Below are 14,480 nucleotides of genomic sequence, written 5' to 3' on the forward strand. Positions count from 1 at the left end.
CACACATGATACCAATTAAATTAGTTATGAAATCTTCTAATTCCTCAAACATCTGAACAGGATAAGGCCAGATTTTCAGTTCTTCTGTAGCAGATAGAAAGTCACAACATGATGCTATCAAATGAGGTTGTAAGCCCACTCTGTAAGTGCGGTAAGTTAGAGATGCAGGATGGAGGGGAGTCAAGGCCCCAAGAAGACAAACCTTTAAGCTAGGATTAACCTCTAGTGGCTCTAAATACTCAGTATCCTATTTGCTGATTTTCATTAGGTATTACATTAGCATTACTGTTTTGTAAATACATAGCATAATATTTACCTTTTATGGCTCTGTATCTCACTCCTTCCTGCCCCAGGAATGACAGATGTGTAGTTTTGGTTTTGACATTAAAACATGGATTTTAAATGAGAGAGGACAGGGAGAAGCTTGTGTTTTCCTTATTACTGAGATGATTCTTAATAGGGCTTCTTCTGCTCCTCCAACTGAAAACCGCATTGTGGAAATGAGTGTCTGTTTCCATACACACAGTGTGCAGAAACCCTTATTTCCTCCCTGCCAAAGAGATTCTCTAGTGTAATAGTCAAAGCTGGCCATCAGTTCTTGGATGGAAAAAAGTGACTAAAGTCCATTTTGTCTGCTGTAGTTGAAGTCAGGCTCTTCGATCTCCGTTGCCGTTATGTCTGAGATTTTGGAGTGTGTCCTTCCTATTTCTTCCAGGGCACAGGCTAGGGAGTCGAGGTCGCCATCATGTTGATGTCGGGCTTCCCAGAGGTCCAGAATGACGGCAGATGGACTGCTCTGCGTAGCAAAATAGGAGAGATTCCTAAAAGGAGGGGAGAAAAAGGTGAAACAAAAAGGATGAGGAGCAGCATATCCTGCAGCCACCAGGAATGTGCAAGTGCCCTCTGTTGCGCCTGGCACTCTAGATGTGTTTAAAAACCAAAAAACCTTCAGGAAGACCTAGATGAGATGAGTGGAGGGAACCCTCAAGAGGACACACACGGGTGCATTTATTCTTCAAGTATCACTTGCTCAGTTTAGCAGAGGTAGAACGAACAAGGGACTTGTATATTCTGAGGTACATAAATGCTGGCCAGCAGTGCCATCCTATATAATTTAGAAAACGAGTCAGTTCTGGAAAGCATCATTAGTAAACTTTGCAAGTATTTGTCAGGGAGAGGAATTATATAACTTAAATTGATGCCTGTGATTATGTGAAGATATCATATTTTATTAACATGTAGGTTTTAGGACTTTACAGGGGTGATACTTGCAAAGAATTTGGTAAAACAAAGTGTTTGTCCTAAACACATTACCCTGTAAGTCCTATTTATGGGCTTTAGACATAATCATCTGAATAAATACGTTAAATGCACATTCACAAGCAGAAATGTTATTTATAGCATTCGTATTACATATGGGTACATATCTGTAAATACAGGAAGAAACGGATGAACCTGTACCACAGAAAAGGAGATTCGGACTTGAATGCTATTGTTAGGTTTTCAAACCAAATCCAAGATAATTCAGTATTTGCTACTGACCATTTTTGGACTGTTACCCATGAGTACAAAACAGGCAGATACTCTCTTTTTCCCCCTCAAGCTTTGCTAATTACCTTGCCTCAGTACCTTCATCTCTAACATGCAGCGACCAGTCTGTGCGTGTGCGTATGTGCGGTACAGTTCCAGCTTTGACGAAGCTCCCTGTAGCAACAATATGAGGTTCCAGTGCATTGAAAGAACAGATTACTGTCTAAACTGAGGAACTAAAGGCAGGCTTTAGTTCCTGTCAAGTAATACCTTGACTTCAACAGAACTACTAGTACGGCAGTGGCCTGTGTTTTGAAATGGATGGGGAAATACTACGATGACACTAATGGGTTGTGCTGTGCAGCAGCTATGTGGGAATCTGTGAAGTCAAGTATTTATGCTCTACCATCTGGTTTTATAACTACATTTTGGGCTGTTTAAACTGCTCAACAACTTCCTTTTTCTATCTATGGACTTGATTTTATAAAAATAGATATTGCAAAGACCCTACCAGCTGTGTCCAACACAGAATCAAAAGTTAAAGGGCTCTCACAAATGCGGTCTTAGACAAGTCAGTGTAATCTCCTTAGTACACCGTCTCAGTTCCCTGAGAAAGAAGAAATCTCCTCCAGCTTCCTCTGCACATGAGGAACAGAAACCAGGGGAGATTAAAGCTCCTGACAATAGGTAGTAAACGCTGATAAGTAAAGCAGAATTTTCCGACTCTCTCACTGCTGCAAGACTATAAATTACTTTTTTCTTTAGTTCAGATGTGGTTTATTGAGATTGCCATGCAAAGCAACAAGTCAATGAAAAGTTATTTTGCTTGATTTAAGTATTCCTCTTCCCTCTCGGGAACACATTTATGGCGTTTGTGACAATCAGAAAATATTTCTGAGTGAACTGCCTCCACCAATTTAATTTAGCCAGGCGGCAAAGGCAAAATAAGTAGTAAATTAGTTTTTACAGCATCTTTCAGTTTTAATAATCATAATATTATTACTCCTAACAGTAGAGCATGAATTTCTTTTTTAAATATGCCTTTTCCTTAAAAAAAAACAACCCAAACCCAACAAAACCCTGCAAAATGTGTAACTCATTTTGGAATACAAAATATGCAGACAGAAGCCAAGGCAAGAGGCCATATGATTTTTCTGGGAGAACATGCAACCTCCTAAGTCTTTTAAACCACTGCTTTTGTAGCACGCAACAGTGCCAGAATCCTTCTACAGCCTGGTACTTCACCAAGACCCCACTCTCGTGGGCACACAAAGAGAAGGTCCCGGCCGGAACAAAGAACCCGTCCTTGGAAGCAAACATTGGGTAGGAACAGGGCACGCGGGCTTATTCAGAGGAGAAAGCAGTTCCTGTTCACAGCAGCTAGGATATAAAAGAATGCATGAACTGAGAGTAACTATGTTAATTACTATGCAGACATCTTTAATACCAGCAAACAAACAAAAAACCCCCATACCAGCAGCAAATTATTCCCATTGCATATGTAAATGTTCACCTTTCAAAACTGCCTGCCATTACCTGTTAATGCTGTTTTTTTGTGCTAACATCTGCCAGTCTTTGCCTTTGGCATTGGGTGTGTCAAATGTTGCACAGATTCGCTGTCTAATGGAGTAGGGGATCTTGAATGCTTTTGGACCCATCTGTGCGGGGAAGTTGCTGTCGTCGTGTGCAAAGAAAGCGATGGTTTCTCTTTCATTCTACACAGGATAGAAAAGCACAGCAGTTAGGGCATCAGGCTTTCTGCCTGCCGCGGGTCCGTAGGCGGCTCTTTAGCATGGTAAGAGAGCAGTCCAAGAGTCCTGTCGCACCCTCCTGTTCAGAAACGGGGAACCGAGGCAACATCCCTGCACAGCCTCTTCAGGCTGAGAACAGCTGTGAGCGCAGGCAGTTCCCTGCTCGTTCTGCTGCCTTGTTACGCAGGGACCTACCTGCAGGGAGCCGGGCTACGTGTACCTCTTGGGCGCCAGGTCTGCTGTTGGAGGACTTTTGGAGGACTCATCACACCTGAGCCTGAGCTTCCAGCTACAGTTTGTAGAATTGGCAACAGAAAATTAAATAGCTAAGAGGTATTTTTCTGATTTGTGAAGGAACTTCTAGAACATCACAAGCACCTATGTATAAAAACATTTAGAATAGTATAATTTTTCCTTCCAAAGTTTCCTCCTTTTGTTTATTTTTGTGTTACAGACAAAGTCCAATAGAGCAGTGATTGGTAGAGGGAATGCCACAAAAGAGTATGGGTTTCTGAATCTTTAATTGCTTAAGCCTAAAATATGGACACATAAATCCCTCATTTGTGACTTTTTAAAAAACACCTAAATTCTATAAGTACCTCAGTTGTTCTATATTAAAAATCTCCTAGGAATCCAGCTCCTTTTGTAGATCTGGCCCATGCTTTTCCTATGAAATTATACCGGTCTTGTGTAATATTTCGAGTCGCATTTCCATGCATTATTCGTTTCAGTGCAATGCAGCATAAATATTAAATAACAATGATGCTATAGTCTCTTCATATAACATTTATGACACATCCCAAAAGTCATCCATGGAAAATAATAGCAGTGCTGTAGATATATCGCATGGTCTGACTGTTTAAATTAAATATGCAGAACAATAGTACATTTTCATACCCTGCACATGTGAGATAAGCTACTGCTACCTGGTTAGTTCAGGGAATTGTAAAGCAACGAGCAATTCAAGTATTCAGTTGTTATTTATATATTTATTTTACAGTCAGATTATCCTCACTCTTCAATCACTTTTTGAGATAGGCATGAGAAAGCCTTCCATACTAGCAAATCCATTTGAAGACAGAATTGCAACATGCTCTGGGGACTTGTGGACAGATAGGTCCTTCTTTTAGAAAAAAAAAAAAAGCAGGCAGCAGCAACATTGTATTGAGATATATAGAGAATGACAGAAGTTTTTTTTATGAAGTAACAATAAAGAACTGGAACAATGTTTGGCCGTATTCTGAGGATGTTTTTATACAAAATTATATTTGTGGTTTTCTTATTTAGTTGCCTCATTCTCTGCACGGTGCAATGGGCATACATCTTTAATCCAGAAGTATTAATCTGGATTAATCAACAAAGTTGCTCAATAATCTAAAAAAGAGCTGAGGTTTTCATTGCCATAGGACACATCACCAGCTTGCTTGACTACATGTTTGATTTTTTTCACCTGTGAGCGCAGCTACAGTCCTTGCAAGACGTTCTGCGTATACCAAAATGCTCGAATAAGCGACTGGTCAGTGGCCTAACAGCATACAGGCAATCCCTCTGCTTTCAACTCTCAGTGCTCTGCAAGCTATTCAGAAACTTTTTGCAAGAAAACTATTACCACCAACTCAAATATGAATTATTTTTAGTGTTGTAGAATCTCTGTACCTGGATTTCTGCTGGAAATGGAATTTGTAAGGCTTTATATACTTGTTACAGTTTTGAACAGGGCATCAGGACCTACATAGAAAGGACAAAAATGGGGAGGGATCGCGTCTCATACTACACAGCAACTTAACAAAACAAAAAGGAGAGAGAACACTTTACCTCTAGAATGGATGTCTGGATCTGTAGGATTTGCTCATGACCCTTGACTTGCCGGACACAGACCTTGCAGGACAGCTGTGTAGTTGCGGGCGTGTAGCGCTCCAGCGAAAAGGCACAGTGCAGCGGCTTCTGGCTGCTGCACCACACGCGGGAGAACGGCACCTCCTGCGAGAGAACGCATCCCGCAAGAACGGGGAAGCAGGCGTGAGAGAGGGAGAGAGAAGTTGTGACAATCGCAAAACAGGAAAAAAATCCATTCTTTTGCTCTGCAACCGCTTGTTTACTAACATCCCTCCAACTCAAAGTAGGACAAAACTAATAAATGACAATTCAGTTGGTAAATACTAAGGTGTTACACCTGCTGACAGCTTAGATTTTGTTCAGTGACGCAAATGATGACAGACTCTCATCTACAATGAAATTCAAGAAAGATGCACTTCACTTACTCCTCCTAGGCAGGGATCGGAACTCTTACTCTAATCTGTGCCTCCTTGCCATCACCTTGTACTACAGAATCCCAAAAAAGGAACTTCCCATCAAGAACTGTACTTCCTCTCTAAGTTAATGCAGCATAGAGCATGACGGCATGTTTTCTATATTTATGGTCCATCCAAATTTAAAAACACCCACCTGCCTGGGTAGTCACGTGCAGCCCACTGCACATCACTGGTCAGTCTGTTTTACTTAGTTTCATCCTGTTATATTCTGTGACTACTTTCAGTGACTCCTCTACTTCAGCCAGGGACAGTTTATGGGATGAATGCCCTCATCAAATGCTATATAGACAACTGCAGCAATTAATCATCAGAGATTTCTGGCATCTCTGGTTGCTTTGAGTTCCTAAAAACGTACGGAAATAGACAGGAGAAGTACGTAGGGGGCAGCTAGCTTCTGTTTTAGGACTACTTTCTAAATACCAAAGTTCTGTTAATGGTCTCCTCTCTTTACACTTTCAGAATACCTTTTTTTTTTAAAAAAAAAAAAAAAATAAAATTCCAAACTTTAACATCAGCTATAAGCCCACTATGGCGTTCTACACTGTAGCCATGAAGGCACGCAAACAGTAAAAACCATTAAACCAAATGTGTTCTCTGTGAATTTCAAAATATTGGAAAATACTGTACACTTGGCAACCTGGAGAATAATGTAAAAGGGAAAAAAAGGCTGGTATTAATATTTCATTCCATTCTATCTTAGCATTCACCCATATGATTATGGGACAGCATTAAACAGCTTCAATGAGCAATTATTCTAACATGAGAAAACTAAAGGTTTTTACATTCCTTTTTCTAGAGGAGGATTATGAATTTTCAGGTTACTGTCCCTTTTTCACGCACTATTTTTAAATTTTATAATTGATTTGAACAGCATGTGAAGCTGATCCTTCAAATAAAATACAATAATTACGATACGCAAATTTAATCTGGGCATGCATTCTGCTTGCATTTTTCAGAGCTCTCTAAAGGGTTAATAAATGACAGACAAGGACATAAGATGTGCTGCCTATAGGCAGCTATAATTCCTTCGGTATTTGGTACTGATGGTTATAACTGAGTGACCTACCACCTAGTTAGCTGTTGAAATCAAGTAAACCATGCACTTCACTCTCCCGATGAGTTTCGATATGGAAGCTCACCTAAGAGCTTACAGCTCGGAAAACATGCGTTTCTTCTCTTGCCTTCCTATGAGCAATCTGCATTGGACTTAGGCTGCAATCTTCTCTATGTCCCTGAAGAAATTAGCTATTCGCTGGTAATCTGAGAATGCACAGCTTCAAAGATCAGCCTCACCCTATACTTTAAATACAGTCAGGGCTAAACTAAGGAGACTATCGTACTCATAGCTGATACGCAGTTTACTGCTTCTTAAAGAGCGTCTGGGGCTATCTGTAACGATGCACTAAGTGATAACGATAAGCTCTGCATTTAGATCCTGAGTTGGTAGCAGTAGCAAGGTACCAACAGCGATAAAGGAAATGTTAGCAAAATATTAGAAGTGGAGCAACTGTAATTAGATTTTTCCAGAGTAATCATCTCCGCTTTCATTCAGAGTGGAAGAATCACTCAGCTGAAAAGAATTATATGAAACATAATGCAGGGGGGCAAAGCATGGTGGAACGATGAACGTTTAAGTATTCCAGAAATGCCTTCAGTTTTATTCTCCCTTTATAATTAAGTTCCTAGCAGACAGAGGGAATGTAAATCATCTCATAGCTACAGCCAGACACTGGGTCCTCCAAGAGACGCAAGATGCTAGGAAGACAGCTGCTTTGAACCCCCAAAGGTGCCTGTCTGGCTTCTTAACATGCTCGTCACAGCCTCTTCCTGCTCTAACACCCAACCAGTTTTAAGGGTTCCCCCAGTTACTTGTGAACGTGGTGGGAAGGATGCCAAGCACTCAGCATCTGCTCCTGCAGGATGGCCAGGACAAACAAATGCACTTAGCATAGTCTCGAGAAATTCTGACTACCACCTGCCATTAACTGCTTTTATGCCACCGTTTTACATGATGATTTATTCATCTGCTCGAGCCTGGGAGCGGGATCTTTACTTATCTGAGAAATCATTGACATAAATCTTTCCTCATCGTGCTCTCTGATAATGGTTTCATTTGGTGGACCAAACAGAAAATTAAGGAGTAGGCTCTTTTCAGTTGTTCCTGACAACCAGAACAGCCAGCTTGTTTTTAAAGTGTGGTATGTAGGAGAGAAAACAAGTAAACACTGGAAGAAACTCCATATGAAGAAATAGATTATTTTATATATAAAGAGGCTGGAACCAAATCAAAGCTGTCAACAGCGTTGGGACATTTCACAAAACATTTCACTGAGAGGGAAATACAAAGCCAGCGTAAGTTGTTCTGCGCTCTCCGTTAGGAACAATTGTGATATTTCTCAGCTGTCCCAAGTCATCCTAGCTATACTCAATTATAAACTGTAAATATTTATTTGGCTTTGGTATCCGCACTGTGTCAGCCCGTTCTGCCAGCAGAGGTTTTGCACAGAGCTTTAACCCCGAGCGGCTGCCGCGAGAACGGGTGATGTGCCTGCTAGGATCCAAATCCCCAGCAGGTCTCCAGTCCATGCCTGCCTTAAAGCAAGCACAGCACTTAAGCAGTCTTCCGTGGGTTATGGCTCCCTCATCTGACTTTTTTTTTTGTTTTTATTTTGCAGCAATAAATTTATTAGCTACTTTGGACTGTGCCGCTTGCATTAGATTGAGCAAAGCGAGGTCCTTGCAACGCATGAAGATCGATACAGAGACATTTGCATTGGCTATCATGTCTTGTTTTAACAGAACCCTGTGGTTCAGTTTTGACTGGAAACTCTAGACTATTACTTGCCAACAGAGAACAAAAATACCTGAGTTTAATATACCATAAGCAATAGATTTATTCATAAAGTTGTACACAGCATTAAGAAAAGTGCTGAACCGCACACAAAGTATTTTGAGGCCTCTGAGTCACTCTCAGAATTTTGCATGCAGCAGGGACTCAAAACCAGCAAAGGAGGTAATGCCCCAAAGAAGTAACAACTTTACGGAAATTATCAGGCAGAAATAATCCTCCCCAAATTCTTAATTACAAAGAAACATGGAGGCTAGAGCGGTTATCAGCAAAGTTGTTTGCAGACAGCACAGTAAGTTTTGTTTTCTGCAGGCCATTTTTCTAGTTTATCACATGACAGTGTCGTTTGGGTTCCTAGGGGCTATTCCTCCTTACGCAGTTGCAATGCCTTTCTGCAGTAGCCTTCGCAAGCACTATGAACAGGCATTTCTACTGCGTCCAATATAGGCGAGCGAAAGTGTTAATCTCTGAACAGTTTTATATTCTATTTCTAGAGCTATTTAAAGAAGTTGCTTTGCTGCAAGAAAAGTCTAGGGAATTTTTCACCAAAGTAATGTGGTGTTTTTGAAGCAGTCACCATGGCGAGACAAGTTCAATTAAAACTTTCCTGCTTTTTTTTCTCTCGTACACTGGACACTTAACCAATGCACGTTCTGCACGATGGGGCTGTGGAAGGCGATTTGTCTGCCTTCTAAAGCAGTCAGATCGACATACGGTGACGCTACGTACATTTAGTTCAAATCTGCCAAACGGTTATTAGAAAGCAGTTTTCACAAAACAGCCTCGTTCTAAATGGCGCGTTGAGGTTGAATTTTAGTCTGTCATGCAGATTTATTCCCCAGGACTGGACAAGGGACCAAGAGACAATACATTAATCAAAGTATGGAGCTGTGATTATAACGCAGTGTGAGGCAAAACTCAATTTGCTGTATTAGGACAAACCACGACTTTTCACTGCTCAGGCAGGTACTAGTTGTGATAGGTATTTGATACAGTAGGGGGGCATCCTCATACTGGTCGGGTTGTCTTTCAAATGCACTTAAGTGAGCAGAATAAAGAGAACACTTCAAAGCAAGTAGTTCTTCGTGTGAAGCTGGAAATGATGCGGTTTCTTTCAGTTCTTATGTTGTAGCATAAATTATCCTTATATTCTTAATGATATAAGAATTTATCTGGATATAGATCAGGGTTTATAAGTTTCAGAGCCCATTACACTCATGTTTTGGAGAACATGGCAATACATTTAAAACATTTTGCCAAAATACCGGATGATAGATAACCGTCTTTCTATATGCTTCTGGGAAAAGGGAGATTATATAGTCTAATTCTAAGGTTCTGTATTTTAAACGACCAGCCCACTCTATGTGCCAGCACATTGCTTATAATTTCCAGTAACCATTACACTTAGAAATTCTTTTGTTTTGATTTTTACTTTCCTGTCTTCAACAGCCTCTTTAATTAATGTAGTACAGGGAAAATAATTTGCTCTTCCTCAGTTCTAAATCTTAGTATATACGTGCTGCAATTTGAACTCGTGACATTTAAATGCGTACATTTAAATGTCATTTTCAGCCATATATTCATAGTTATCTTTCTCATTCCGTTTTCAATAGATGAAAAACATCTTCACGAGTGATAAATTTTAACAAGACTATAGGCCTTCTGTTGGAGGTAATTGAAATGAGGAAAAGTACAAGCTTGCATTTTTGTAAAATGAAAAGTTTAAAGCATTCTGTTATATACAAAATCTGTGTTTGTCAAAGTCGTAAGACAATGCATTTTTGTTGCATACTCAAGAGATTAAAACCACACTTTTCAAAAATAGAAGGGACCATTGTCTTCTTTGGGTTATGCCTATACCAGTGAAAATTCTTACTTCTTCTGAATGCAAATGTAGACAAGTAAAACTGACAAGTACCTGACATGCAGTAAATGGTTTAATTCTCCAAAGGAAAGGGGGGATATCAAGGACAGATATCTGAAGACTGAAGGTATTCCCTTTGAAATGCAAAAGTTTTGGTTCCTCCAGTAATTGTCCTCCTTGGAGCCTTTCATCCGAAACCACTTCCTGCAATGGCAGAGAAGGAAAGAATTTTTTCAGTATTAGGAACAAATCCTAAATCTAATGAAACTTCATCTTTATGAAAGGTGCCTGGTTCACCTACAGCATTACAGGGTACAGCAGTGGATATCTCTCTCATGGGGCAGCTGATGGGCACTGGCATCTGTATTTCACCGCTGGAGCTGGAGGGATGGTTAGGCATTGTCGGCTCCGTCTCCCCGTACGCAATAATGGTACTTGCCACACTGGATTTTCTCGTTGGCTACCTCAGCATCAAGACCCACATAACTTCAGACTAGGAGCGCAGTACTGGAGAAGGAAACTTTAAGGGTATTGCAGCACAGTAATGGCTGTCTTCACGTTTTGGGGTTTCAAGTCAAAGCCAGCCAGTTTTCTTTTTTACTGCAATTTACTTGTGTTTGATTGTTACTATTTTATTGCATCCCGCAGGATCACCAGTACAAAGCAGACGTTTACCAGCGCTGCCCAGAGCGCGCTCTAACATCAGGATGAAGAGGGAAGCCAGACTATGTCAGCCCATTTCCAGGTAAAGCGATTTCCCTCCAAAGAGGAAATGGAAACCGGTTAAACTGTGACGACATTGCAGTTTAGTCCCTCTTCTCTTCTGGAATAACACAACTATCCTTGGTATTCTGATTAAGCTTTTGAATAAAAAACTCCTACGGGTTGTGTCTAGTATTCCTTAAACACTTGACAAAGGTCAGCAAGGTATTTACTGAACAGACTAAAAGGAAGACAGACAACATCAGGCATGTTGGTGAATAGTCTGCTCAGTTATAGATGAAGTCGGCAGCAGTTGTGGTGAGAAATTACTCTCAGGACTTTAAAGAGCACTGAAAGAAAGACACCAAGTGTACGCATTAGACAAAATACTTCGGTTTCATTTCTCCTCCCTTGAACATGTTCAGAATTACTGGACAAGACCCTCAGCAACCTTGGAAGGGCTGGCTGAGCAGGAATTTGCACTACAGCCCTCTAGAGGTCTGTTCCAACCTAAATTTTTATATAATTCTGTGAATTTAAAACATAATAGTAAAAAACCCACCCCTCCTGTACTTATGCAATGTTTATTCCTGTGCTGTTACAGTAAAAATGCTAGTGAGAAAGGAAAGCTTGCAGAAGTCTTTAAAAATCAGCTAGCAAGCAGTCTTTCAAAATTACCTTTTTTTATCCACATAAATGATATAAAATCTGTGTACATTGAAGAGGTTTAGTGCTTGTCAGTAGCAAAGTTGTTGTTAGAAGAACTACTGGAATCGCTGTGACCTTCTGAAAATATAATGACTGCTAGAGCTTTCTGAAACTGTAATAATGGATTTCTATTATAAACCAATTTACAGGCATTCAGTTTGTTTTAACTCCTGATGGCTGGGTTTACAAGAAAGGAGGAATAAGAATGGAGACTTCAGTTTTTGATTTTCAACTGCAAATAAGCTTATTTCATAACAATTTTCAAAATTCCCTGAATGTGTTGGAACCTTTTTAAAATGTACCGTAGTTGTATAAATACTGCTCTACCTTTAATAATGCATGTGGTCCTTAATTCCACAAACATCAGCAGGACTACGGCAAAATAAAAAATACAAAGGACTTGGTTTTTTATCTTTTGAGAGCCAAGAGTTTCCCAGCACACTAGGAATTGCATTAAGGGCAAAGTCACCTGTTGGAAAACTAAGGTAAAGTTTTCACACAGGGACAAAGTGAAAAAGCAAGGAACTTTGTGTCTCATATAGGACTGCACTGTAAAGCATTAACAGTGTCAAACAAAACTTGGTAAGCCCAATCTGATACTTCATACAAAAAAAAAAAAAAATTTGTATTTTCCATGTTCACCACTTAATATTTACACTAGCATGAAGCTGATGCAGCATGCTTTTAAGGGAAGTATAATTTAATAAATACACAGTTGTCTCATTACGTACACACTCTGTTGTAAGTTCTGTGAATGCAGAAAACTGGTAATTATTCTTCTAACAATTTTCCACAGAAGAGCAACAACTAACTTTGAAATCTTACCTATTTTGATGTGCATCAATGAAAAAATAAGCCAGTCTCCTTCATTGTTTTGCTGAATGTCACAATAATTTGAGAAACAAGATGGTACAGTCAAACCAGGCTGCTATGGGTGAGGGCTTTTGTGGGTTTTTTTTAATTTAATATACTGAAGGTAAAATTCAGCATGAATGAATCGCTGAAAGAGACTGCACCGTGCTGTACGAAGTACTGTGAAGAAAATAAATGGTTGCTCTGAGTAAGATTAATCTCATTTTCCTCTTGTGGGCCTCTCTCATAGTTGTGTTGCACAATTTTGTGGCAGCTTTTTTCTCTGTATTTAAAAGTTCCAAAGATTTTCGTACATTTTTAATAAACCTGCTGCACAATACTGAATGCATACAGGCATGGTGTAACTGATGCAGTTGCTACAGGCAGCAGACAGTACAGGTTCAGATCAACTGAACGGATGACTCAAAGCCACCGGTATGTGCTCACAAATGCCTAAGGAGTGCGGGCCTCTGAATTTCGGGCCGGAAAATACTGCTAACCTGCCAATTGTGTAAGTGTTATAAGGGGTATAATTACAAAGCTATTGTAAGTCTTTCACAATCCTTTCAGTGGCTTTGGTTTTATTAGGAGCACATAGACATTAGTGCGTGCTTCATTAAGATTCACGTGTCTATTCTGTGCGATAGCAAAAGGAAGCAAAAATTCATCTGTCACAACTCTCTTCATTTTAGTTCCCAAAAGAAAACCATTTTGTTAAAGCTTCTGAGTTTGCTAAGGCTGCAAAAGCCAGTGAATTTCATTGTTTTGTCTTGGAATACCATGTAGAAAAATCATGCTAATTTTAATCGTCACTCGGGGATTGTTTTGCAGTTTGTTTGTTTGGTTTTTTTAAAGGGGAAATGCAAGATTATTTGTTTAAAAAGGTAGTGAGGCAATCTCTTTCTTCTTGCTCAAATTGTAAAAAGGAGAGGAAATCCTGAACTAACCAATGACAGTGTCAGGGTAATGAGCGTGATAAATACTGCACATCAAATGATAATGACTTAGATTTCCTGCTTGTAGGGGAGTAGCGCTCAGCTCCGGATGCGAGCAGGCTCTGCCTGTGCCCACGTGGTAGCCGAGGCCTTGAGCCCACCCTAACGCTCCTGGCTTATCAGCTGTAGCTGTGTGCTGTGTTAACCGCGGCTGCGTGATCCTAGGATCCTGTGATTCCCTAGGACGTGGGCAGAGTGGGTTTCCATCTGCCTGGCAGAAAATGAAAAGAAGGTTTGGCTGTCCTAAAGCTCTTGCAGCGTAAATCCACAAGGGAAACAACAGCGCAGAGAAATTAAGGGACTTATTCCAAGTCATGCAGCAGTGGCATAAACATACACAGTATTCTCGTTCATTTGTGGTCTGGACCATTGCTGTTGCCCAGGGACCATCCCCAGGAATAAAGGAGTGTTAGTATTCTGTGGAAAACTAACTAAAACCAAATGAATGAAGTGAAACCATTTACCTGAAATGCACAAGGTGTGTTATCCATACAATATACTCTCAGATTGTAATCCAGAGAATTGCAAGACAGGCAGCCAAAAACCGCTACTTTCAGCTGTCGAACGGCACAGTCAGAGATGGGTTCTCCAATAAGAGCATAAGTTCCAAAGCTGTTTAAGAGAATGTGACAGGCATAAGGATCCAACAGGCAGTAGCAAGAAGTAGTTTCCTCTTCCACAGACATCACTTCCTGCAAAATGAAATTCAGGACAATAGGAGTCATGACATTATTTGTTTATTTTTTATTCAACTGGAACGTGAAGTAATTCTGAGAGCCAGTCTGCGCAATCTTGACTCGTGTTGACCTCAGGGGAGAAGGCAGACTACCGACATAAGTAAATACTCCCAATTTAGCCCTGAGTCAGCAATAGGATTTATGGCAATATATCGTGCAGAATTCAATGCGTACAGCATAT

At 40.2% G+C, this 14,480-nt stretch overlaps 1 protein-coding gene across 1 annotated transcript in view; it reads right to left on the reverse strand.

Moving 5' to 3' along the window:
* Nucleotides 1–616: 616 nt before the first annotated feature.
* The window catches only part of UNC5D (unc-5 netrin receptor D), an 88,320-nt gene continuing 74,456 nt past the window's right edge, over nt 617–14,480 (reverse strand). Inside the window, exons 14-18 of the mRNA XM_075724181.1 lie at nt 14,027–14,254; nt 10,360–10,509; nt 5,097–5,261; nt 3,067–3,245; nt 617–821 (exon numbers count right to left, since the gene is read on the reverse strand). Of these exons, the coding sequence (XP_075580296.1) occupies nt 617–821; nt 3,067–3,245; nt 5,097–5,261; nt 10,360–10,509; nt 14,027–14,254 (927 nt within the window). The remainder of the gene's footprint in view (nt 822–3,066; nt 3,246–5,096; nt 5,262–10,359; nt 10,510–14,026; nt 14,255–14,480) is intronic.

Source organism: Pelecanus crispus, chromosome 21 (assembly GCF_030463565.1).
Source record: "Pelecanus crispus isolate bPelCri1 chromosome 21, bPelCri1.pri, whole genome shotgun sequence".
NCBI lineage: Eukaryota > Metazoa > Chordata > Aves > Pelecaniformes > Pelecanidae > Pelecanus > Pelecanus crispus.